The sequence below is a fragment of the Lissotriton vulgaris genome, chromosome 11 (genome assembly GCF_964263255.1).
Source record: "Lissotriton vulgaris chromosome 11, aLisVul1.2, whole genome shotgun sequence".
NCBI classification, from domain to species: Eukaryota; Metazoa; Chordata; class Amphibia; order Caudata; family Salamandridae; genus Lissotriton; species Lissotriton vulgaris.
The window spans coordinates 727,353,842-727,381,509 of record NC_141699.1 but is presented as its reverse complement, the minus strand read 5'-3'; the positions used below and the strand labels follow the sequence as shown (position 1 = coordinate 727,381,509).

At 44.0% G+C, this 27,668-nt stretch overlaps 1 protein-coding gene across 1 annotated transcript in view; it reads left to right on the top strand.

The window, feature by feature from the left end:
• Nucleotides 1-27,668, top strand: part of LOC147683395 (unconventional myosin-VIIb-like) — a 1,214,266-nt gene that overhangs the window by 586,645 nt on the left and 599,953 nt on the right. The window contains exons 21-23 of the mRNA XM_086943813.1: nucleotides 18,321-18,539; nucleotides 20,795-20,962; nucleotides 21,529-21,738. Of these exons, the coding sequence (XP_086799939.1) occupies nucleotides 18,321-18,539; nucleotides 20,795-20,962; nucleotides 21,529-21,738 (597 nt within the window). The remainder of the gene's footprint in view (nucleotides 1-18,320; nucleotides 18,540-20,794; nucleotides 20,963-21,528; nucleotides 21,739-27,668) is intronic.

Here is a 27,668-nt window from a genome sequence, read left to right as displayed (position 1 = left end):
TACTTGATCTTTACTATACCCATATGACTTTTGTAACGTAATGCCACCAGTTTACTTCTCAGGCCCTCTCGAAGCACTAGTCTTGATCCTTTTAATAGCATGCCTCTATCAACAGACATCAAATTTTCATCCTAGACCAGGATTTGTCTAGCAATTCATTTACACCAGATTGTACTGCAATTAAAATTTTCAATAAAATGTGATCTTTTCCTAGCTCGGTTTTCCAATCCTCTTCAGTTACAGCACCCATAATAACTGCACACACGTGTATTTCCTCTTCTTGAAATTAGTCTTGTAACTCATCTTTATCAGACTCTGCTACTAAATATGACAGGCAATCTGCGGACACATTTTTAACTCCATGTATATATTCTATACAGTAATCAAACTTTTGAAGAGCTACTTGTCATCTCCTTATTCTTGATGAAACAAAGAACAGACCCTTCTTCATGAATATCACCTTCAATGGTTTATGATCACTAAATCTTTAAAGGTGGTACCCCAGACTAAATTGTTGAACTTCCTTAATGCACGGAAAAGAAACAGGACGCACACTCCATTACAGAATAAATGATCTCTGATCCCTTCAAACATCGGGAAGCACATGCTATCAATTGTTCTAGTCCTTGTCTTTTTTACAATAAAACTGTACCTAGACTTTTAGAATAGCATCAGTGACAATTATAGTTTCATCACCTGGCACAAATGCCTGTAAACTCAGTGCATTCTTCATCTCTTCCTTTAATGTATCAAATTATTTTGATACACCACCTCAGCATCATCTCCTACGCCGACGACACCCAGCTGATCCTCTCCCTGACCAACGACCCCGCCGCCGCCAGAGCCAACCTGCACGAAGGGATGAGAGAGGTAGCCGAGTGGATGACGACCAGCCGCCTGAAACTGAACTCGGACAAGACGGAGGTCCTCATCCTGGGCTCCTCACCCTCCGCCTGGGACGACTCCTGGTGGCCTCCCGCCCTGGGCACCGCACCCAAACCGACAGACCATGCACGAAACCTGGGCTTCATCCTGGACTCCTCCCTCTCCATGACCAGGCAAGTCAACAACGTCTCCTCGGCGTGCTTCAACATCCTACGCATGCTACGAAAGATCTTCTGGTGGATCCCCACAGAGACCAGGAAGACCGTCACCCAGGCCCTCGTCACCAGCCGACTGGACTACGGCAACGCCCTCTACGCCGGGACCACCGCCAAGCTCCAGAAGAGACTCCAGCGGATCCAAAACGCCTCAGCCAGACTCATCCTCGACATCCCACGATCCAGCCACATCTCCGGACATCTGAGAGACCTTCACTGGCTCCCTATCAACAAGAGAATCACCTTCCGCCTCCTCACCCACGCACACAAAGCCCTACACGACCAAGGCCCGAGCTACCTCAACAGCCGAATCAACTTCTACGCTCCCAAACGCCACCTCCGATCAGCCAACCACGCCCTCGCCGCCGTCCCCCGCATCCGAAGAGCGACTACAGGAGGAAGGTCCTTCTCCTACCTGGCCGCCAAGACCTGGAACTCCCTCCCGTCCGACCTGCGCCTGACCCAAGACCACCTCTCCTTCAGGAAGAAGCTGAAGACCTGGCTGTTCGAGCAGTAGCGGCACCCCCCCCCCCCAAGCGCCTTGAGACCCTACGGGTAGGTAGCGCGCTTTACAAGTGTCACTGATTGATTGATTGATTGATTTTACATTCATCACTCCATTGAAACTCTAGCTATTTGCCCAGTAAAGGTCTTAAACTAACTGATTTTTCTACATAACTCATTATGAATTTACTATAGCACTTTGCCATGCCTAAAAATGGCTCAACTCCTCTTTTGGGCATGTTTCTTTCCTATCAGTTTTAGCATTCATAAATCCTTTTTAGGTGACACATCCCTTCCAGAAACAGGATGACCCAAATAATGTATCTTTCTTACTCCAAACCTACACTTCTCCTTTTTGACCATTAATCCGGATTCAATCAACTTGTATAGCTATTGTATTGCCAAAAATCAACAGGTTATCTTGATAACACTCTACCCCTTATAATCAATTAAGATCTTTAGACATGACATGTTGAAATATTGAGGCACTTGAGCCAAGGCCAAACAAAATTATTTTAAATGTGTTTGCCCCCATTTGGTGTGATAAAGGCAGTTGGGTCTTCAGTATTGTTGTCCAACTCAACTTTATGGTAGGCTGATGTAGGATAAAGGGCTGGGAACTACTTTGCCCCAGCTAATGTTGTAAAATGTCATTATTATTGGGAAGTAGAATTCTATCTGCAATAACCTACTGATTAAGTGTTCTCAGGTCTATGCATACACCAATGTATCCACTTGTCTTTCGAGCCAACCACTCTGTGGCTTTATTAGGTTCTTTTACCCCAATGTCATTCTTGTCTCACACAATCTTGTATACATACATGTGCACGCCTCACTTTTGTAGCGACAAGTTCTGCTTCTTTCTTCAATCTTACCCTATCTTTGTGGCATTTGAGACACCCAAGTTCTTCCTGAAATATGTGTTAAAACTCTTTAGAAAAGCAGCCACATTGTGATCAAACTCTTGAATCTGCACTTGTGGATTAGCATCGGGAATCAAAGTAATGCCTAACAGCATCGGGTGTGGCCAGGCAATTAAGTTGTCACCTTTTTTTGACATATAGACTTTTCTGACTGCATATCCGTTACATACCTGTAAGCGGGCATTGAAATAGTGTAACATATTTATTGGTAAACTACCATACCCACCAGGGCGAACATCCATTGTGCCCAATTACGTTCTATGTTTAGGTAGACTTGGAAATTATTGTCAAAGATGAACATGAGTCAAATCTAATGAGCACCTGAATATTGTCAATCCTCACTATATTACTTGGATGTTCTGTTCCTGGGCTCTTGGCTTGAAATATACTATTCTGCCTAATTTCTTACACTTCCTTTCATTGCTCTTTCTTTATTTTACTTTTCCAGCATTTGAGAAAATGTCCTTATTTACCACAGCCATTATATTACACACTCAAAGCTGTACACTCTGGTAATCATAATAATAATAATCCACCATTGTAAAGAGCGAACAATCACCCGTAAGGGTCTCCAGGCGCTGGGGGCCCTCAGGAAGATAAAGAAAGCTATTGCCTAGAGTCACATGGTGCTGGGCTAATCTGCCGCCGGGGATCGAAATGTGATCCCCAGATCCCAGCGTCAGTCACCCTGGCCGTGGCGCCACACCTTTCCTGGTGCATTTGCTTTATAACCACCAGTGCCCCACTAAATTTGTTCTTGCTATTTTGTGTATTAACTTTGTGTTTTATTTGTCAGATACATTAATCTTTCTCTAATTGAGGAGTTGGTTTGTTCTTAGCACTAATCAATTCATTGACACAGAAGCATATGCTCAACACTTTTTGCCATCAAAATCCCTCCTTCGAAGGGAGGTATTTATTTAACCATAGTTCCTCTCTAATTTTATCACTTCTGCATTTCAAAACAAACTGGTTCCCTATGCTTTCTTCTACTGCTGCATCAAACTTTCAAGTAGACTGAGACTATAGTCCTCAGCAGTCTCTTTTTTTTTCTTGTTCCCTTAAGCCAAAATGATACCGCTCCATAGTCGTGCTGACATGTAGAAGATAATGTTGGTCAGGTATGACCAGACACACCTTATACTCCTTCAGTGTTCTCTGTTCTTCAACACTTCATGAAGTGTTTCTAAATGTTCTTGTCCTTTGCCTTCAAGCAATTCATTAAAAGTGATTAGGCATTGGAATGTTGAGAGCCCCATTGAAGACAAAGGAACAGCAGCGGCCTGTATGAATTGTATAGGGCCGCTGCTGTCAACATTTCAATGCCCAAATACACAGTCTCTGCCATTTTCCATTCCCTGACTCTCGGAAATATATTAGTTAGGCAGCGGAAAACGACAGGCAGAGCCCGTGGAGGAGGACAAGGGCAGCCTTCATCCTTCCCTCCTCGGGTAGCTCAGTGTCACTAGGGCTTAAGAATGAGAGAGGGGTCAATGCTGCTCAGCTCCAGGGTCTCCCTGAATCATCTGAACTAAAAAAATAGTTCAACCAAGCTGGGGAGAACCAGGGACTGACCGCTGTGGCCCTGCGTGTGCTGTTTACTGTAGAACATTCACAGCAAGAACTGTGAACAAAGGCTTCGGAGCCCAGGTAGATTTCAACCCCCTCATACTCAGAGAGGCCTTTGTTTTTCTAATTAAAACATTCGGCCCTCATGAGGCCGAATGTTCTAACAGCTTTGTCCCGCTGTAGCATGGCTAAACCAGACATAAAAGGCCTACTCCCTTGTTAAAGACCCTCCCCTTTGGCTGGGGCCTTTAACATTGGAGCGAGCCTTTGATGGCCAGTATAGCCCACTACTGCAGGGTATAAAGGTATATTATTTGTATTCTGCACTTAGGTTTGTTCCACATACTCTGGCTTAGTGGCTAATTAATGTTTTTCTAATTTCTCCATTTTATAAGCGGTGGTGTTACCTTCTGCATATTCTAAATCCGCTGTGATTTCTCAGGATGCTTCCTAAATTTGAATAAACATTTTATGAAGCAGTATCCTCGAAAACGCACTAATGAAGCCAACCGCTGGTTTAATCAGGATCTTAAAGATCTAAAACTCAATCTCCGGCGAGCAGAACGCTCATGGAGGTAAGCCTACTGCCCAACCCTAAGGAAACAGTATATCTTGCTCCTGGCCCAGTACAAAAAATCCATCCTAGCAACCAAGAAAGCTTATTTTTCTTCTAAAATTTTAGCCGCAGAGAATCAGTCTAAAGAAATTTTCACCATTGTGCACGATCTTGCTTACTCCGATAGGGCTTCCTTGAAACCTTCCCCATCCCAGCACCTCTGCAACTCCCTTAACACTTTTTTTCTTGATAAAATTTCCATCATCAAAGCCAATATTCCTCCGCCCTCCCCTTCTTTTGTAATTCCCCTATGCCCCCCCAACTCTGCTCGCCTTGACTCATTTCCACCTCTTACAGAAAATTCTTTCCTTTCCATTCTACCGATGATCAAGTCCGGCTCTCCCCTCGATCCTTGCCCTGCACCCATTTTGAAACAGATCTACTCGGTCTGCACTTCACCCCCCCTCACCCTTCTGAACAGTTCGCTATCTCAAGGCACTGTAATCCCCTCCCTCAAAACAGCCGTCATCTTACCCATTCTAAAAAAACCCGGAGCGGACCCCACCACACTCGCCAACTACTGTCCCATCTCCCTCCTTCCATTTTTGGCGAAAGTCCTAGAGCGCCATGTAACCAAGACGCTCAGCACATTTGTGGAGGAGAACAAGATATTGGCCCCCAGGCAGGCAGGGTTCCGTCCATCGCACTCAACCGAGTCCGTGGTTCTTTCGGTTTTGGACACCCTGAGAGAGGGTATGGACAACAATCATCCCCAGGCCCTGGTTCTCCTCGATCTCTCCGCCGCCTTTGACACGGTCGACCACTCCATCTTATTATCCCGTGTCAAGGCGGCGGGTATCGGTGGCGCCGCCCTGGTCTGGCTGTCCTCCTTTCTGAGTGGCCGCTCCCAAGCGGTGCACCTGGGAGACTTTGCAGCAGACTTCCAGGCGGTCAAATGCGGGGTCCCTCAGGGCTTCTCTTTGTGCCCGTTATTATTTAACCTGTACATCGCCCCCCTCATCTTTGCTCTCCAACAGCTGGAGGTCTCTGTCTTTAATTACGCGGATGACCTCCAGCTGATCTTCTCCCTATCTACTTCCCCTCAGTCTATTTCCAATTTTCAATCTACTATGACCTTTATCCGGGACTGGATGAACCACAGCCACCTGAAGCTCAACCCCGATAAAACGGAGTTGGTGCTGACTGGTGGTTGCTCCAGTCCCTGGACCCCCTCCTTCTGGCCTCTTGCATTGGGCTCTCCACCCTCCCCCTCTACCTCTGTAAAAACCCTTGGATTTAAACTAGATCACCATCTCTCACTTCACTCCCAGGTCAGTTCAGTGGTGTCCTCATCTTTCCACTCCCTTCGCACCATCCGCAAAGTCTCCCGGTTTTTCTCCTATCCAGCTCTCAAACTTATAGTTCTTGCCATGGTGATCTCCCGCCTGGACTACGGCAATGCCCTTTATTGCGGCATGCCCGCGTACAGTTTGCAACGCCTTCAATTAGTACAAAACCAGGCGGCCCGACTGGTTTTTAACCTACCCAAGTCCCACCATGTCACTCCTCTTCTTAAGACTCTACACTGGCTCCCCATCCGCGAACGCGCCCAGTTCAAACTAGGATGTATCACCTTCAACGCTCGGGCTGGATCAGCCCCTGCCTTTATCACTTCCGAAATTCATCTCTACGTTCCCCTCAGGGAGCTACGTTCCTCTACCCAACAACTCCTCCAAGTCCCCCGTCTCAATCGCAAAAAGTGGGGTGGATCTAAATTTTCCACACTCGCCCCCACTTTTTGGAACTCCCTCCCGGCTCACCTGAGATCCTGTCCTCAATACTTACTTTTTCGCAAGGCTTTAAAGACCTTTCTTTTTACTCAGGCCTTTCCCTCCTAAATCCCCCCCTTTTCTTTCCTCCCGTCCCTGAAGCATCAGGGGTTCCGTTCAATCAGCGCCATGAAACCGCTCGGTGTACGTGCGCTTAATAAATATTTTAAACTCAAACTCAAAACACTAAATTGCTACGAAACTTTGCAAAATAAGGGTAAATATCTCCCAGAAATGTCTTTTACATGTAGCACCGTTCATCGGTACAGATATAAAGTGTGCCTTTTACTGCTTTAAAAGATTCACAACCAAAAGGTGTGCCTGTCACCACATTTGATTATGAACACCCTAGCCATCAACAGCTTATTTGTAACTGCTGTACAATCAAACCCAAACATTCTGCTCCCATAACTACATTATAGAAAGGAATTCTTCAAGTAGAGAACAGTGTAGGAGAGAGACACCGCAAGTAGTAAGTAGCTCGCCCAGTTGAAAAAAGCTGTTGGACACTTGACATGGAGTTGTCTTTTTATTCCTTTTTTTTTTTTTTTTTTTTAAACTTTTTTTATTTTCTCCAAAAATCATAGTTACATTTACAACACGCATTACTCAATTAAATGTTTACAATACTGACATATTTCTTTTCCCACCAGAAAAAATATAAACATACAAATTCAAATAAACAGTACTAATAATATTTTCCAACTTTCAAATCTTACCAACTAATATCTTTTACTTTATGAGCCCTCATAACCTCCTCCCCTTCCTACGTTATCGGCCTGTTTTTCCAGTTTTCAATTGGGTTCCAAATCCTCTTACCCAAAGATCTACCTCTTTTCCCTTTCCTGTCATAAATTGCTTTTTCTAGATTATAAGTTGACAATAGTCTAGCAATCCACATTTGAAAAGTTGGTGGTGCCCTATCAAGCCATAATGTTGCAACACATATACGAAATACCGCGGCTACCATAAACATAAACTCAGTAGGAATATCATCTTCCCCTGTCACCACCCCCAACAATAGTAATTCATCAGTCAGATTAACTTTATAACCTAGTGAAACATCAATACATTTTTCAATATCATTTTTCAAAGAATACAGTTGCGGACATTTTGAAAATACATGAATTATATCTGCATCATTAGCATCACACCTGGAACACGTGGTTCCTGTTGTACCTCCCCATTGTGCGATCCTTGCCGGAGTATAGTACAACGAGTACAAGGTTTTGTAATGCTGTGACTGTAAGGTTGTAGAGCATAGAGTGGTTCGACCCAAATCAAGCGATAATTGAAAACCCTCTGGTTGTAAACCAATTTTTTCCTCCCACTTCCTCACATATTTATCCCTATCATCACTTTTATATTTACCCAGTTCTGCATATAGACATCGAATTGTACAATGACTGCTGTTCTCTATATAATCCATTATACGACATGAGCCAAAGCCCAAAGATCCACCTTGTTTATTTGAAAGATAGCTTCTAACCTGAAGATATTTTAAAAAGCTATTATTCCCTACCAAAAAATGTTTTGGATCTCATGAAACTGCATGATTCCACCCTGTTGGTCCAGTAAGTCCCCAATTCTCTTGATCCCTTTATCATCCCATTCCTTCATTACTGAATCTCTAAATATCTCCCCCGGGAGGGATCTGTTAGTATACAACCGTGTGTACCTGTTATATCTTCCTATCCCTATTTTCTTTGATATCGTCTTCCAGATAGTATAGGCAGCTTTAAGAGTTTTAAATCTTGTGTGCTTGAAATAGCTGAAATCAACTGTATTCAAAAATCCATTTAGTGCCCCGTCCCCCATCAACACCGTGTAAACATTGAAAAACCCTTGTGACCTAACTCCCTGTTCTTTATTGCCACCACCAATTAATCCCTGAAAGTACTGCAAAGCTACCGCCCAATAGTAGAATCTAAAGTCAGGTGCCCCCCACCCTCCTCTTTCCCTTGGAAGTGTAAGATGTCGATATGCTCTTCTGGTTTTACCATGTGCCCAAATAAATGTATTTACCATAGCTTCTATCTTGTTAAACCATATGTGATCAAAATAAAGCGGTATTGCCCTAAATAGGTATAAGAATTTAGGGAATGTTATCATTTTGATTACATTTATTCGTCCCATCAATGTCAGATGTAATCTATGCATCCTTTCTGTATTCTCTTTAACTTTATTTAATAGTGGTCTGATGTTAAGATCTACCAGCATATCCAGATCTGCCGTGACTTTTATTCCTAAATATGTTGCTTCCTTCACAACTCTACTATCCTGAAATATCATATAGTTATTTTGTACTATTTGTGTTTTCCCTCTATTGATTTTATATCCTGAAAGTGCTCCAAAGTTTGATGCTTCTCTTTCTATCTCTGGTATTGCTATATCTGGTTTGTTGGTGATGACAGCCACATCATCTGCGTACGCAAATACTTTATATCTTCTCTCATGTAACTCGATTGGGGGAATCCTATTGTTTTTTTCCAGTCTCCGTAAAATGGGATCTATATAGAGGGCAAATAGAAGTGGTGATGCTGGGCAACCCTGTCGTGTCCCTCGTTGTATCTGTACTGTCTTGGTATACCCTTTATTTATTCTTATTCTAGCCGTAGGGCTGGAGTACACAGCCTGTATTGCTCTAATGTACCCTCTGCCAATTCCATACCACTCCATTACCTCCCATAGGTAGTCCCAAGAGACCCTGTCGAAGGCCTTCTCTGCATCCAAAAATATAGCCGCAACAGGATCTCCTGCAACCTCCATAGCGTCCAGAATCGTAATCATTTGCCTTGTGTGTTGTGTAGTGCCCTTCCCTGGAATGAATCCGTGCTGCGATGTGCTAACCAAGTGCTCTATAACCTTACTTAACCTATGTGCAAGTGATTTTGTGTATATTTTAGCATCCGAATTCATAAGTGTTATTGGGCGATATGACCCAGGTTCAAGGGGAGGCTTATCTTTCTTTAAAATTACAATAATGTCAGCCCCTGCCCAAGATTGTGGTACTGACTCTCCCCTCTGTGCCTGAATAAAAGTTTCGTGCATGTCTTTCCCTAGTATGTCCCAAAATGTTTTATAAAATTCTGCTGGAATCTGGTCTGGGCCGGTAGCTTTCCCAGAGGGGAGACTATTCACAGCTTCCTGAATCTCCTGTAGTGTGAATCTAATGTCCAATTTATCTTTCTCGTCCTCTTCTAATACTGGATGCGTTATAATATTTAAGTATTCTGTGATCTCAGATTTTGATTTAGTTATATCCTGTTCATAAAGTTTCGTATAGAATCTCTTAAACACGTCCTGTATGTCTGTTACCTTATTTACTACTACTCCTAACTCATTTTTAATTTCCTTAATCTCCCCCGCTGCTGACTTCTGTCTAGTTTTAATAGCTAGGAGGTGCCCAATTCTCTCGTTGTACTCATATCCTTCCTCTCTTTTGGCTAAATAATTGGCCGCAGCCCTCCTTGCTACACTTTCACCTGCCTCTGCCTTTTTTAGCTCTATATTTAGCAGTAGATCTTCCAACCGATCTTGCTTGGTAATTGCTAGTATTAGGAGGTCTTCTAGTTCTTTTAAGTCTCTTATCCTTGTTTCCATTTCCTCTCTCTCTTTTTTTGTCCGTTGCAGCGTGAAGCAGAGCGTTTCCCCCCTGATGCCTGCCTTAAAGGCATCCGAAACCATAGCAGTTGTTGCTGTCCCTCTATTAGTTTCCCAGAATTGTTTAATCCAAGCTGCCATTCTATTCACATATCCCTCATCTTTAAGGAGTCCTCTCTCAAAAGTCCAGTTATAAATCTTCCTCTCATCTGCTATCTTCTGTGGGAGTGTCAATACTAGCGGGTTATGATCTGATAACATCCTAGGCAGTCTCTCTAATTGACTAACACCTACTAGTGTGTTAGAGATCAGAAAGTAGTCTAATCTGACAACCAGTCGATGAGGTGCAGAATAGTATGTACTGCCCGTTCCAGGTGGATGTCTCTCTGCCCAAAGATCGATTAACGCATTATGTCTCATAAGATCACATACAGCCTTACAAACCCTCTTCTTCCTCCCCCCGTACGTCCCTCCACCCGTCATACCCGTCCTACCCAAACCGTTCATCCCATTTATGTTCAAATCCCCACAGAAGATAATTGGCTCTGGCCACAAAGACAATTCCTGATCCAAATATTCGAAAACCTCTGGGTCGTCTTCTGTAGAACCATAAATCGAGACTAAGGTACAGCATCCTGCACTAGTTTCTCCCTCAATTATAACCCATCTTCCCCCCTGATCTTCTTTTTTTCTTTTTGTTTTACAGACTCCCTTCTTAGCTAATATAGCTACTCCCTTGGTCTTGGTATCCTGTCTGGTAAAAGCTAATACCTCAAATCCCATTTGCTCAAGTAGATATTTATTATTTCCTTCAATATGTGTCTCTTGGAGACAAATTATATCCAGTTTGAGCATTCTTAACATTGCTGCTACTTTCTGCCTTTTCCCTCCGTTATTGAGACCACATATATTTATAGAGGCAATCCTCAACGTCATCCCCAGGTCTTATATTTTTCCTTCAATTGATACCATATTCTATTCTCATAAGCTTTTGCCTGTAGTACTCTTTTCTCAAATGCATTGTATCCCTTTGTTTCCTCTTTGCGTGTTGTATTTAACCATATGTCGAACTCCTCCTGCCCCCCCCTCTCCCCCCCCATCCCTCCCCCCTCCCCCTGTCTCCCTCCCCCCCTTTTACGGGCAAATAGGTCAATCCTGACCTATGTGTGGCCTCTTCAGCTGTAGGATCGCCTCTCTCTCCTGCCCTTGCCTGTTGCTTAATAGTATCATATTCTATGTTGTTTTAGGTGTATTTCTTTCTTTATTATTTTTTCCCCCCCCCTCTGCTCTGTTCCGTAAGCTCAGCCAAGAATTCTCCTGCTTTAATTTCTGACGCAAACACCCTGATCTGCCCTCGATTAACAATCTTTAATCTTGCTGGGTAGAGTAAATACGCCTCTGCACCTAGTTTCTGAAAGGGGGAAATCAACTGCCGTAGCCTCCATCTTCTTTCAACTGTAACATGACAGAAGTCAGGTCTAGCAAAGAATGTAACATTATCACAAGTCTTCCTGGCGTCTGGTCTTGCTCTGTCCATAATCTCCTGTCTTGCAAGAAAGTTCCCCACGAACACAAGCATTGCTCTTGGCAATGCACTCTGCTGGGCTCTGTGATTTTTCTTCATTATAAGCGGGAATCTGTGCGCTCTTTGAATTTCCGACTCCCACTGCCACTGGGAGTCTGGGAAAGCTCCTTTCAATAGTTTGATAACATAACCCCTTGGGTCTTGCCCCTCCAGTCCTTCCTCAATACCAAGTAGTCTTACGTTGTTCCGTCTTTGCCGGTTTTCAAAATCTTCTATCTTCCATTGAAGATCTTCAATTTTCTTCCCTTGTTCATTTTTAAAGTCCTGCCAGTCCGTCATCTCATCCTCCATTCTTCCTGTCCTCTGTTCTACTTCTGACACCCTCTCCTCCACCACCTCGTACTTCCTGTTCAATTTTCTAATTGACGCCTGTATTTTCTTTGTATCCCGCCTTGCCCTCCGACTTTCCACCCTGGCCTCCGACTGTATCTGTTTTAAAGTACCGAACATCATCTCCATAGTTATGTTCTGGGATGCACTCCTTACTGGTGACCCCCCACCGGCCCCATTTCCATCACCAGACTCCTGATAAATCCCAGAGGTTGCTGAATAATCCCAAGACAACTTTTTATTTTTATTACTCTCTCCACTTCTTCTTGCTCCTGTTTTCTTTTTTCTTTGAGTGTTTTTATCCCTTGAGTGTCCGGAATTATCCGAATCTGAACCAGAGGTGGTGACCTCAGTAGTACTGCCCCCCTCCTGCTCGCTTAAATCCGTCGAGTCTGATCCTTCATTAACAGAATAAAACTCTGGAGACCCCCTCTAGCGCCTCTGCTCTTAGCCTGCTGCTGAGAGTCTAAGCTCGCCAGACTGCCCCATTTAGCTTTGCAATTACTGTTCAGTTCCACATTTAATCCAGCCTCTACTGACAGTAAAGCATCCATCATCTGTGTGTTATTCATTTTTTCGAGGCTTTCAAGCGCCCCCAGCTCCCCATTCACTTCCCCACTCTCCCCTCTGCTCACCGTGATCGTCACTGCTTCTTTCCCTTCCATACCGGCAGCTCCCGCTTGATGCGTGTTAGACTGCAAGGGCTTCGCTGGTTGCCCGGCAAGTATTCCACTTGCGTCCTCGAGGACGTCTTTCACTTCCGCATTCAGCGTGTGAGGTCTAATGCCTGTAACCTCGTTCTCTGCCTGCTGCTGAACTCCATGACTCGATTTGGAGGAAAAGGATTCTGTTAAGGTAGGCTGCCTCATGCCCGTCACGTCTTTGGAGGGGAGGGGGAGGGGGTTTATCCTCTGCGCTCTGTGTTTCTCCTTTTCTTTCGCGAGCGTCGCTTTGGTTAATGGTGTCTCCTTCTGTAATTTTGAAGCCTCAGCCTCGGCCTCAGCATACGTCGCTTGACCCTTCCTTTCAGCCAGCTCATTTTTCCTTTGTTGAGCTTTGGAGATAGCAATCACTGGAGCCGGTGTCTGTTTTTTACTTGAGGCAGCCGCCTTCGGAATAGCACCCGTAGCTGAGGCTACTGGCGCCGCCTTGCTCGGCCCAAGCTGCTTATCCTTGTTACGCTGAGACATCGTTGACAGTCTTTGATGTAGGGCTCTATTGATCCAGTTTCTCCACTTTTGTATAATCGCCAAAGTTATCTGTGCGAAGCGTCTTTTTTCCGTACCTCTGCCAGTAACGTTCTGGATCCAATCTCCCAGCATGAGCATCCTTTTCTTCACTCTACCCACATGATACTATGTGGCAGGAGAGAGAGCAAAATGTGACTGCTCCCTACAGCATTGTAGCGGCCATCTTGCCCCCCTCCGTCTTTTTATTCCTATCTTTGTGATTGAAGGCTGGGAGGGACTCGTGAAGAGGGGTGATGCAGCATAACCTCCTGCAGCTTAGGACACAGTTCTCTTCCAAAAGATGATATCACATTTCTTTACTCAAAACAGATGAGCATTGATCACACATTCATAGCCTTAAGATGGGACTTTGCCAAAGCCCTGTATTGGAGCTTCCCAAAGAACAGCCCCAAATGAAGCAATTCCTATATTTAATGGGCTGAGGAAATGTCACCAAGTTACCCATCAACATCTACACTGTCAATCTGAACATTTCATGAAAGAATGCTTCACTTCACTAAGGAAATACTGTTGCCATGCTCACAGCAAGGAAAGCAGATCTTGCAGGGTAGCCTTTTAAGCTCTACCTCCGGAGCAATCTACCTGCGGCAGTCAGGGCAGTGAAGAAAATCCAAATACTAGGGATAGTATACACATAACAGTTACCCTTCCTCCCTACTATTAACCCCTTTTATCCATACCAACTAAGAGCAGGAATACATTAATCTCTCCTTAGTTTGGTATTTTTAGAATCACCATCACCACTCCTCCCAACACTTTTACACATTTTTTCACAAAAAGTGCTCCTACGTAGTTTCGCAAGTTGCAGCACGCCCCAGGCAGTAGCTGTCTGGGATGGCCCCAATGATGAAGCATGTCACCTAGGGGCAACCCTTGATGAGTGAGGGGACTCAAGAAGAGAATTTTCTCTTCTTAGATTCTGGGCATTGTTTCGCACATTTAGCGGAAGCGCTTCCTTTGGTTAGGTTCTCTGATCTGTCATTTACAGATTCGTTAATAACTATACACAGTCTGGAGGATAAACCTAATGTCTACCTCCATCTCCCCCATTTTTGTATACAGTGAAGAAAATCACTAGACATTTGACATTCAGGAAAGACAGCAAAACACAATTGTTCATAGACTAAACATTAACCTGCTTGGTAACCCCTTCTATTTGCTCCTCAAACAGTCAGGTACTCGAATGCTCAATAAAATAAGACAGAAATGTAGCTCAAAAGCAGTGTAACTCTGGGCAGTCTGTTAAACAAGAAAGGAAGAATAGGGGCCGGGAGCAGCAGCCTTTGATGTGCCGGCCGGCCGTGCAGTGAATAATTAGGGGAGGAGAAATGCCGGCTGGGGGAAGCTTGAGATGCCTGAGGAGGCTGGTGGCTTTGATGTGCACACGCTCTCGGGCACTGCAACAAATCGCCGAGATGGTTAAGCTCTGTTTAAGCCACAATATAGCTCGCCAGCTATGCGCTTGAGCGCATCAGCAGGCGAGCCCTAAAAAGGAATCAAACATGGAGCAGAATTGCATGTGTGTCTGTAACATTTATAGAGCTAGTTTATCCCTTGAGGTTTTTGGCACCTCCAGAAGGGGTTGCCTACACATAAATGATGTAAGGTTTAGTCAGTAGCAAAAAGCCAGGTTGGACAATGCATTCAAATGTAAAGATGATTAGTAGTTAGAAAAATATTCACAGGTAGTCAATGGAAAGCAGTTATTTTTTAAGAGAGCAGGCAGAGGAAAATTACACTGATCATGAACCAGTGTACAGGAACAGTTTGTCCTTAAAAACCTGTGAGCAAAGGTAAACATTTGTTCCCTCACGCCCTAAACGTCTTAAAGTTGGGGCAAGAGAAATGTGGGCAACCCAAGATATGAGGCATTCTTGTCCAGCCATAAATCCACAATTGTGTTCATAGAAAAAATGTCAATGCTTATCATAAACAGAAGCTTAGTGGTAGCAACATGTGAGTCAGACACTTGCAAACTGTGGAGTAAGGAAAGATCAGAATCAAAATTAAATCCAAGACTCTTAATGAACCTCGCATAAGTTGAATAGATGCCCAAAAGTATCTTCTGAATCAGTAATGCTGCCTGGGCTGCAAACGTTTAGACATTTTAATACAAACCCTTTAAAGATTATCAACACTGCGCTTTAGCTTTAGTAAAGCTCTGATAATCTGTATTTAATAATAGAACAGTGGTGCTAACAAGTTACCCATTAAGTATATCAGTACTACTTTATATTCATAAAAACATTCTACTATCCAAGTTAGAACGGGATTGAACTGTTCCATGGCATGTATAGGTGTTCTAAGAACTGCTTGGAATTGCCTCATTCAGGAGTAGCAGTCATGTTGTGACGTGCAGGTGCTGCACAATTGAAAGTATGTCTGGCCCTCTGTGAAGACATAAAGCCACGACAAATGACTCCAACTGACCACATAGTGGTCAATCAAGGTGCACTTAAATGGGCGGAAGTGAAGAATGAATGGGAGGATAGGTTTGTTCCTTCACCCTAGGGTGAGCAAGGAAGCAATTCCTTTTTGTTTAGTTATCCACACACACCCTAGTGGTGTCATGCTTCATCATCTGGTCACCCCAACGCCTTTAAGTCTGGGTGGGCTCGACCACAGTGTAGGGAGCTCTTTGAAGTAGTAGAAGACCAGGGGGACAGTAAAGATAAAACACCTCAGACAGATCCCCAGTTTCCCTTTATTCTTGGGTCTGTCAGGGTTATTAAAACATCTTTAAAAGCTGGTCAATGGGAGTATTGTTGTCCTAAGACCCTAGTGCCAACATGTTTCAGTCCATACAGTCCGAGTGCACAACCGCGCTCCCTCAGAGAAAATCTGCCAGTAGGCCAGTTTTTAAGGGTGCGCAGAAACTGCTCTGATCTTCAAACCTATAACAAGGAAGCTGCGAGTCTCACTACCAAGTTAAAACATAAGAATTATCCTTTCAAGATTATAGAGAAAGCGAACAAAAGAGCACGCAATACCCCAAGAGAAGCCCTTCTGGAAACACATATAAAACACAGCCAGATCAGCTCATCGTCTAATGACGTAAAGAAAATAATCAACAAAAAATGGCCCATTTTGACATCTAATAAACTTTCCTACGAGAAACCCTGTTCTCATTTAGGAAAAATAATTTAACGTGGCTTTATGATTTAACGTGGGAGTTTTGACTCCGACCCAGTATCCTCTCAACCCTCCAGGCATTGAAAAATTGTTTCATTAGTCAGTTTTGTGTTCACCTCTGTGAAGACCCCATGTAGTCCTACATAGCAGACCTGTAGGAATGTACTCCACTGTGTACTTAACAGCACTGAGGATAAGCATTGACACTGTACCAATAAACGGGTACCGTACGTCTAACAAAGTTTAGACGCATGGTACTCGTATCTCACCAAAGTGTCATCCGTTTGCCTGCGATGCTGTTCTTGGCATTCTGCTGATGATGGGGGATTACTGAGCAAAGAGCTATGCTTTGATCCTTGTACTGATTGAGTGCTGACATTTTAGCTGAAGCTGTGGCTCGATGAGCGAGTTTCTGAGGGAGTGTTCCAGCTCCATGAGAGGGAGTGTTCCAGCTCCATGACAGCTCAGCCTTCATGAGGGAGTGCTCCAGCTCCATGACAGCTCAGCCTTCATGAGGGAGTGTTCCAGCTCCATGACAGCCCAGCCTTCATGAGGGAGTATTCCAGCTCCATGACAGCCCAGCTTTTATGAGGGGGTGTTCCAGCTCCATGACAGCTCAGCCTTCATGAGGGAGTGTTCCAGCTCCATGACAGCTCAGCCTTCATGAGGGAGTGTTCCAGCTCCATGACAGCTCAGCCTTCATGAGGGAGTGCTCCAGCTCCATGACAGCCCAGCCTTTATGAGGGAGTGTTCCAGCTCCATGACAGCTCAGCTTTATGAGGGAGTGTTCCAGCTCCATGACAGCCCAGCCTTTATGAGGGGGTGTTCCAGCTCCATGACAGCCCAGCCTTTATGAGGGGGTGTTCCAGCTCCATGACAGCCCAGCCTTTATGAGGGAGTGTTCCAGCTCCATGAGAGGGAGTGTTCCAGCTCCATGAGAGGGAGTGTTCCAGCTCCATGACAGCTCAGCCTTTTCTGCTGACTATTGGAGGTACGCCAAGGCAAGAAACCAAGAATGTAAGCAGCAAAGCACCCGAAAGTGTATAAGAAGCGAACCGGGGGAAATTGAGTGAAGTGACACACCTTTTTTTAAATCTACTTTCGAATTATTTTGGCAAGAAGGGCCATTAATGTTTCTCTCCTGACTCCTGCCCCCAGCCCTTCATATTCTGGAACTTTCAAGAATCTCATCTTCCATCATGTGTCCAGTGTTTGGGATCGTTAACCCACCGCCCTCAGTGACGCAGCTCGACTGTGTACCAGGATCTGCAGCTCTTTTCGACTTCAAGACTTATCACCTTACTTTCCATGTCACCATGGCTGATCGGACTACCGCTGCACTCTGAGAGACAGTCATGCACACTACCTTTGTCTGAAAAACTGTAGACGCGTGCCACTGAATGATAAACCGCTTTATCCAATGACAAGTTTTAAGAAAGGGCCAGGCCCACTCCAAGTGTCCCTGAGACTGCCTAGCCTTCTTTATAGTGTGAGACATCAGCATATTCTAATCTCCACCACGGTGAAACTGCGACACTCGGCGCCAGTCTCAAGATTTCTCTAGAGTCCATGCTAGTGTAAACGAGTTTATTATAGTTTACAAGCGTTTCAGATTCTAAGGTACAGTTTGTCTGAGTGTGGGAGATTAGCATTAGCATTATAATTCCCCGTCTGTTTTGTTATTATAGACTGATAGGCCCGAAAGGCAGCTTATCAGAGACTGCTGTACTCTATACCATGATCTTTGATACTAGAGTGCTCCAAGCACTCTTTTACATGACAGAGTGAGAAGCGATGTGAACTTTTTAAGCTACATTTACTGTGGATCCGTTGTTTTTCTCCTCTCTCTTTCCATGTAATCTATTTTAGTAATCTTTGCCTTCTTTTCTGTGTGCAAATGTCACAACTCCCTTTCCTTTTCTGTTTAATTTTGTTGCAGATCAGACGTGGCTTTGAGCGCCTGCAGGCCCTGGTGCGCAGCCGTCCCATGGCCAGGCAGTATGAGAGCACCCGAGCCCGCGTCATCCAGTTCCAGTCCCTGTGCCGAGGGTACTTGGCTCGCCAGAGGGTGGCGCTGCAGAGGAAAGCCATCTGTGTCCTCCAGGCCTACGCCAGGGGCATGCTTGCTCGGAAGATGTTCAGGAAGATGATGAGAAGCGTACGGTTTGATTCGTTCAGTATGCCTTCCTTGTGCCGTGTGTCAACAAGTATAGTGCATGTTGAAAAGCAGAGGTGTCGATCTGTGCTAATGAGAAATAGTCATGCCTTACAGAACACAGGGAAAAATATAGAGGGGTGGATGAAACTGTTATCCCACGTACAATGTGGATGTTATTTACAGTTTTGAGGACTTGGTGTAAACGTGGTGTCCCAACACGTGTGCTTTCCTCTCACCCCTGGTTCTACCCTTCACAGACACTACTTCACGGTCAAAGTGTATGAGATGGCCTGTGTTTACTCATAAATCACTAAAAAGTCACAGTGTAGGCGCAAGCTGGGTAAATCCTGTAGTCCCAATGTGGGCGTAAGATTCTGCGGAGGCCTCAGTGATTGTAGGGGAGATGCTAAAATTGTCCTTTAGTCAGAGTGTAGGTAGGGAGGTGCAGTTGTTAATCATACTCTAATTTCAAATTTGCACAGATGTTTCTTTTTGCAATAAACCTACCAGGGAGTCTGTGCATACCAAAACTGTCTCGAAAGTGATTCAAAAAGCTTATACCCATGATGTATTTTTCTGTGATTTCTGGTTCCACATCCTATTACTGTATCTGTGAGGTTCCCGAGGTTTAAATTATGCAGGATGGCAAGGGTATTTTAATAATTTAGGGCTGGGTAGGAGCATATATATAGGGAGAGAGAGAGAGCGAGAGAGAGAGTAAAGGCAAATCCTTGGGGAAGGCATGTTTTGCAAAAAAATAACACTCGGTAAAGGCATGCATTGTAAGGCTGTACAACCATTTCTGAACAATATGGGAGCTGGAAACACCATTATTTATTATGCCTTCGGTAGATACTTTGTCTGGTCATCAAGAATTATCCTGTGAGAATGAAGACAGACCTGTCCATGGTGGGCAGTGTTGGGTCTTGCAACTTCTTCATCCTTTGCACTAGGTTATTGTGAGACCCTTGCAAGACTGCTTCGACCCTGGGTGTTAGGTAAAAAGGAACCAGAAGAGTGAAGTAGGTATTCTCATAAGATAAAATAGCCTGTAAAATTATGGCACGAAAGAACGAATACAATGAAGGGAGTCTAGTGCAGGAATTAACAGAATTTGTCATTGTTGACAAACTGTAGAGACAGTGATGGTCCAAGCATTTCGGCCGCTGATTGAAAAGATATTGCATGGAAATAGATTGGAGGTCGGAGCAACCCTCCTCGCTCTGAAATCACAGACATGTATACAGTGGTTTATTAAAAGAAATGCATATTGGAGGACTGAAAAGTATCTAACTCCAGAACGAATGTAGAGGACATAATTGTCGATCCTGTTACACGTTAACAGTGTTAAATTGGGTCACACCTAGATGGGAACTTTCCTTCCAGATCAAGTGTTTGGAAATACACTAACCACACACATGGACCTGTTACACAACCTGCTCATTGTAGTAAGTTGTGTAGTACTGCAAAACTTACTACAAAGTGCTATTCACAAACTGCACTTTTGTAATAATTCACACTTTGAATAAATTTACTACTTTTTGGTAGTCACACTGCACTTTTGTAATAAATGACACCTTTTGTAGTTAGTCCCAAAGTCCATTATTTACTATGGGTGGGTGTTGCAGTACCTGTGGTACGCCATGTTTAGTGCTAGACTTACTACAAAAGTGCAAGTTACTACAAAAGTGCAGTTTATGTAGTAAACATACTCAATAGTGTAAACGTACTCAAAAGTCGTAGTTACCTGTGCGAATGAGGCCACTGATTCAACTATAAGATCATTAGAATCGGGCAAATTATCTTGTGGAAGATGGATTCAATTCATCATTAGTCTGAGACCAAGTATGATTATGAAGTGCAATAAGTATTGTCCATATGCTCTTATCAGCAAAGCATACATGCAGGTGCTGTTTTAAAGTCTTTTATATAAATGGTTCATTAAACAGTATCACAAAGGTCCTATTAAAACAGTCTATAGCTGGGAATGAGTCTAAAATAAAGACCCATTGCTGCTTACACCCTGGAGGGGGTCTGAGAAAACCAATACAGAGTTTATTAAAACACCCAAAGAGGTGCCAATGTCTTATAGTTACGTTCACACACTGTATTATGTACGTCAACCTATCGAAAATGACATATGCAATAGTGGCAACATGCCTGTTGGTATTTCAAAAACATTCTTAAAGGGCTTGATTTTTGTTCTTCCTGAAGGACAATTTTTGTAAATGTTTTATTTTATTTTCAATTCCCAGGAACGCCTGGCAGTGCTGGAGAGGGAATCAGCGGAGAGGGAGAGGAGGAAAAAAGAAGCAATTTTAAGGAAACAGGAGAATGATGATTTGGACCTGGTGGAAAAAGCCTTTGGGTTTTTACCGGCTGTCATTGGAGGCCAGGAGGGGCAGGCTCCAGCCGCGTTCGAGGTGAACCAAAATAGAGCATATTAAATGGGAGCAGTGTGTTGAACCTTTGTGAGGAGCGTGTTGAATATCAGTAACAGTGTGATGGTTGTATGTTGGGGCTGTGATGAATATATCTAGTCAATGTCTTTTAGAGGTCAGATTAGACTGTGGTGTGTGATCATATCTTTAAAAAGCTTGATGTGTGTATGTGATCAGTGCTAAATAGGACTCACATTTCACTTTAAGGAGGGGAATGGATGTCGACTAGAGGCAGAACATAGGTCGAGGGAAGTTTAATAGACATCTAGAGAGAGTACCATGTCTTGTGGGGTATGATGGGTAGGTGAGAGAAGTTCGATTGAGATGTTTCTGAAAAGTGACTTTTACGCCTGATCATTATGTGATTGAAGAGAATGATAACATTGATGTTTGGAAGAGAAGTGACTTCTGCAGAGTTAAGATTTATGAATTCTGAGTATGAGATTTTTGTTATCAGTATTATGATTCTCATCAATGTGTGTAGCGTAACATGGAGTGTAACATGATTTTTTATGTGCAAAAGCATCTGAGACCTTCTTTCTGCTTAGGATTTGGAGATGGGGCCTCAGCGTCTGAATGAGATTGACCTCGACTCTGTCCCAATGACACTTGAACCGGAAGAGGATGTAGATGACCTAGCAGAGTGCACATTTCCAAAGTTTGCAGCTACATATTTCCAGGGATCCGCCACTCATATACACATTCAAAGCCACCTACGCAAGCCGCTGCTGTACCATGATGAGCAGAGTGACTGTCTGGTATTGATTTTCTTTATTTTATTTGTGCTCTTTTCATAGTATAGAAACGAATACTTATCCAATGCATCTAGTGCTCTGCCAGCCCTTGTTTTCACACGATTGGGCTTACAATAATCTATGCAAATATTGTGATTTTTATTATAAAAAAATACGAAACATTACATGACATTTAGCAAGAAGCGGGCACAAATGTAACCAATATTTTAACAATTTTAATGAAGGAATCTACCTTTAAATGATATCAAGCTTAAAAAAACATATTTCGATCCAATATTACTCCTTAGCAGTCCATGTACACAAGGCCTGATCAGCAACCATATTCAGATGTAGGTTATATTGTCCACTTGGCAAGCTAATTATTACTCAGACGTGCATTTTGGTCCTACACAATCCTCACACAAACACCTCGTGACAAGAGTTTTAATACTTGGTAGGGCAGTCAGTTGTGAGCGAATATGCCATGTGTAATTGTTATATCAGTTCATCAACAAACAATTTACATCTCCTTGCCTTTCTATCATGTTTGATTTAACTATATGTATCAAAACCAACTCTCACTGTTAGAAATTGGGTTTCTGGTTCGCAGTGGAATGCACCCAGTCCAAGCTGGAACCACAATCCTAGTAAGAGTGAGTAAGATACACACTAAAAGTTAACCTGTGCCCACCTTCTCGTAGCATGGCACAGCACAGTCAGGCTAAACTTAAGAGGCAATGTGTAAAGTATTTGTGCAACACACAGTAAAACACAAGGAAAACACCACATAAAGACTTCACACCAGATTAGAAAAATAGATATGGTGTTTATAAATAAAACAAGACCAGAGTGACAAAATCCATTTAGTAGAAGTCAAGATATGAATTTTTAAAGATGAAATGTAAAAATAGCACTTAAAACAATAACTGCCTATGGGGGTTATCTAGTCACACTAGACTGGGGCAAAGTCAAGAGTTCAGGCCGACCCAATGAAGCGTGGGCTGGATACAGGAGCGGCGCAGGCCCGCTGGTCAAATTACCTTGATCCTGGTCGCAACAGCGAGATGCAGGGTGAAGGTGAGTGATGCGTCGGTGACGATCCTGCAGTTGAGTTAATGCGTCGATTTTCTTCACACAGTGGGGCGATGCAGCGGATCTAATGTGCCCATTCTTTAAGGCGATGCACTTAGTTCCGAGTGTTATGTGGCAATTGTTTTTCCGCTACAGGTTCAATGCTCCGGTCTCGCTGCATGCATACTGGCGATGCTTCAATTTCACTGGAACAAGGTCCTTGGTCCACTTCTGATTGGCCAGGCACAGGAGCAGGTGATGAAACTTTGGTATCCCTGAGTCTCGAGCAACAGGAGGCAAGCCAACCAGCCCTCCAGACCACTCTGGGTTCAAGGCAGATTTAATCTCTCCCTCAGCAGGGTTAGAGGGGAAACGGCCATTACAACGAAGCCTTTACAACGAAATCGTTAACCACGCATGCAGTACAACGCATGCGTGGTTAACACGAAAGCCTTTACCACGCATACCTGTACTACGAGGTTTGTAGTAAAGGTATATGTGGTAAAGGTAAAAAAAAAAAAGGGGGGGCTTGGGGGGGGGGGTCTCCCCCCCAAAAAAGAAACTCACCTGGAGTCACGTCGGGTATCAGCGTCGTTTAAGAGAAAACGGAAAATAAACTTCCGCTTTCTCTTAACGACTATGACGTCACCACGCTAGTAATTGTGGTAAATGTTATGCGTGGTGAACGAATTCCGTTGTAACACATGCGTGGTAAAGGCATGCGTTGCAACAGAATTCGTTGTAACGTCATATATTCGGGTTAGAGCACAACAGGAAGCAGGGCAGAACAGCAGAAAAGCAGTTCTTCCAGAGCAGCAGTTCAGCAGAGTGACAGTTCTTGTAGCAGCACAGCAGTTCTTCTGACAGAGCGCCTTTATCAGTCCAGAACTGTCTGATTTGGTGGAGTGAGAGACCCAGTACTTATACCCAATAGTGCCTTTTTAGAGGGGATGACTTCAAAGAAGGGTCTTCGAAGTGCACAGAAGTCCTTCCTTTCCAGCCCTGGCTCCAGACTCACTACAGCCCTTTATGTGGGGACAGGACACTGCCTATTCAGGTGTGTCAGCTCCTTCCTCCCATCCTGCACAGGACGAGCCATCAGGATGAAGATGGGCACTAAGACACACCTAACCTGCCACTGTGCATGGCTGTCTAGAGTGAATTTACAAATTCAATCTGTCATCCATTCCAGATGTGTATTGGAGACAGACTACAGGCACACAGAGCTTTAAGTGCAGATAAACGTCCACTCTCTAAAAGAGGCATTTCTAAAATAGTAATGTTAAATCTAACTTTACCAGTAAACATAATTTACCATTGCCATTCCAATGATATAAAACATGACAGAGCTACTCCTTTTCAATCAGGAATTACAACTTAAAAGTGTGATATGGAATTCCCAATGTTAACCTATGAGAGGAGTAGGCCTCAGAGCAGGGAAACCAAATTTAGTTGTTTCTCATTACTAGGACTGCAAAGCTTAAAAGTAATGGCCTACCTTTTACCTACAAAGCAACCTGCCCTGTGAGTTACCTAGGGTCTACCTTAGGGGCGACTTATGCATAATAAAAGGGGAGTTTAAGGCTTGGCAAAGTGTTTTAAATGCCAAGTTGAGGTGGCAGTCAAGCTGCACACACGGGCTATGCAGTGGCAGGTCTGAGACAAGTTGTAAGGGCTTCTTATATGGGTGGCACAATCAGAGTTGCAGGCCGACTAATAGCATTTAATTACAGGCCTTGAGCACAAGTGGTGCACTCTGCTAGGGACGTACAGTTAAATATCCCAACTGTAGATATACCAAATGTAATGTAAACATGTTTAAGGGAGAAGCATATGCACTTTAGCACTGGTCAGCAGTAGTAAAGTGCCCAGAGTCCTAAGGCTAAAAAAAAAACTCAGCAAAAAGAGGAGGTAAGCAGGCAAACAGTTTGGGGTTAGACCACCCTAAGGCTGACAGGTCTAACACTCACATTCACTCTTACAACATATACACTATGGGCCCTATTCACAAAGGGAAATTTACTCATGTAAATTTGCTCACTTGTAAACCATCATTGCGAACTGTAACAAACCTGGGAGTAGTTCCACTAGGTGTGGATGCATCTATCGATGGTCCTGCGGCAGCAGAGGATCCCCTGTGTGTGAAACTGAGTGCCCTATTGAGTTTCTCACTCCGACCACTTGAAGAGAGACTCATCCGCATTGAGCAACAGCTTAATAAGTTTGAGCATGCCACACTGGGAACTTTAAACAATATTGCATCAAATGTGTTAGTTCAGGGCAATTCTCATTTGAATATTGTACCAGGTGGGACTGTGATGCTTAAATCTCCCATTGTTGTGGCACAATCATTAGCTGATAATTCTATTGTAACATCTGTGGGAGCTACGGCAGTCTTAAATTCATTGTCTAATAATGCTGGAGCAGGACCTACTGCAGTTCATAATAACGCTGGAGTGGGAGTTTCAAATACTCCAAAACAGGGTGGGTAGGTTCCTTCTGCCGAGGGACTAAAGGAGATGTCTAGAATTGAGCCTAGAATCGATTTGCCTCCGGAACGAGCCCGTATCTGGTTGTTTTGACAGGGGTTCCTGAATTAACTAATTCTAATTCGGAATCATACACCGCTTTGAAAAATAAAACCACCTATTGGCTCAATAAGAACAGACCTCTACCAGCCCCACATCACCAGCGAAAAAATAATGGTACGTAGGGTGGCTTGGGTGGGTCATAGCCCCAAAACTGTAACTGGGGACTGTGTGCTGGTGAAATTTAGGGACCCACGCACTGTAGAATATATCTGCAACTGGAGGCATTATAGTTCTGGGACAACTATCGAATCACGCCCACTCTCGTATTTCTATCCCTCCAATGATTTATTAGACATAGAAGGCGGATGGTCCCTGGTAACACATCGTGGTGTGGGAAGGGCTGAGAAGGGAAGGTATGGCCATTTACCAATTGTACAGAGCCAAATTTCATGCCATAACAGATGCAGTGGCCTGGAACAGGTCGACTGACTAAACTCTAGTGGGATGGTCGGCAAGATTGGGGGTGTCATGGAGCTAGCGAGAAGTCAACTGTCGTGCCATCAACTAGAATCCCAGGACAGTATCCAGGTTAGCAGCCTGATTGGTGGTAAGGATGGCCAGGAGAGTGTAGAGTTGGTGCAGGCACTAGAGTCGCCTCATGAATCTTCAAGTGAAGGTGTACAACTGGGGAGTGATATTATTTGCTCAAATGTTAGTAATTTGAGGTGCATGTTAATAATGTCATGGAATGTGGCAGGTTTGCCACACAAATTAATCTGCCCAGAGTGAGGCTCTTTTGTGGATAGAAACGACATTTGTCTCTTCCAGGAGACTTGGGCCAGGGAGGAACAACAAAGAGTGGGATTTGCGGCTTTTCATGTTCCTGCTCGCTGGGGAGGTAAGGGTCACCATCTGGGGGCCTCACGACCTAGGTTGGCTTACACCTGGGTTGCACGGGTGAGTCTATCTCCACCTATTCTGATGACATTCAGTGCATGCTCTTGAAGTGGCCCAACTCTTTCAAACTTGCCATCGTGAATGTTTACTCACTCCTGGTATACTCGGCTAAAGAGTCTAAAACTATTGAGGAGTTATCGTTCTTCCTGAACACCCTTAGTAGTGATCTTTATATTATGGTGGCTGGTGACCTAAATTGTCACTTTGACCCCTTGCGGGGGTTAAACGAGGGAACCCTTACGGGTGAGGACGAACATTGGGTAATTCCGCCATGCCAGTCGCCTTGTTCGAAGTCTTGGTCCCCTCTGGCGATTCAGATTACGGCCCTAACTCTAAACAATTCAATTAGGGCCTGTAATGGTCGGACGCCCTCCGACATTTCGTCAAAGTGTACTTTTAATAAGAAGGGCCAAGAATCACGACTCGATTACATTATGGTGGAGACACTGCTGTGGTCCAAGGTCATCGATTTTGAGGTAATCATCAGGGCCGACAGCGACCACAATGCATTGAGTCTGAAGATGGTTTTTCCTGGGCCAAAGGACAATGAAAATGAAGATGCGGCAAATATAGGAGATGGGATGACTCTAACTAACAACAGACGCAGGGTTAAGTGGGGGGAAATCGTGGCATCCTCAGACGGATTATCTAAACTATATAACACAATTTTACCTCTTCTTATGAAGGTTAATGCCCTAACCACTCAGCCCCTGGTGGCTGATTTTAATATTAAATTGCAGTGTGTGCACCAGGAATTAGTAGTCTGTTTAGCAGAAGTTTTTAATCCCCAGGGCCCTAGCAGGAGAAAAAGGGTGCTGGTATCTTCTAGGTACAATGCCTCCTGCAGGAAGGCAAAAACTGATCTGCTTACGGCTCTTAAGGATGGGAGTGACAAACTTCAAACCCGCACTCTGAGACTCCATTACAAGGAAATAATGAATTACGCGAAGAAAGAGTGGGATATGGAAAGGTGGAGCAATCTAACCTCCGCCTTAGACTCCAGGGATGCATGCAGTTTCTGGGCAAAAGTTAGTACAGGGTCTGGAGAACCAAGATCTGCTACTGAACCTAACATTGGGGCCGGGGTTTGGGAAGATCATTTTAAAGCCCTATACTCAGCTGATCCTGGTTTGGAAATTATGTCGGCACCCGTTATATCAACTGTCCAGCTAGATGAGTTGAAGTTTACTGTCGAGGAGGTCTGTAATACCATAGGGAAACTTGCATGGGAAAAGCTCCTGGCCTTGATAAACTCCCTGATGACCTTTTTAAGCATAAACCCACGATATGGGGAACTTATTTGCACATTCTGTTTAATGCAGTTCTTGGAAGAATGGAGGTACCCGGTACTTCGCTGGGAGCAGAGATAGTCCTGATATTTAAGAAAGGCTCTCC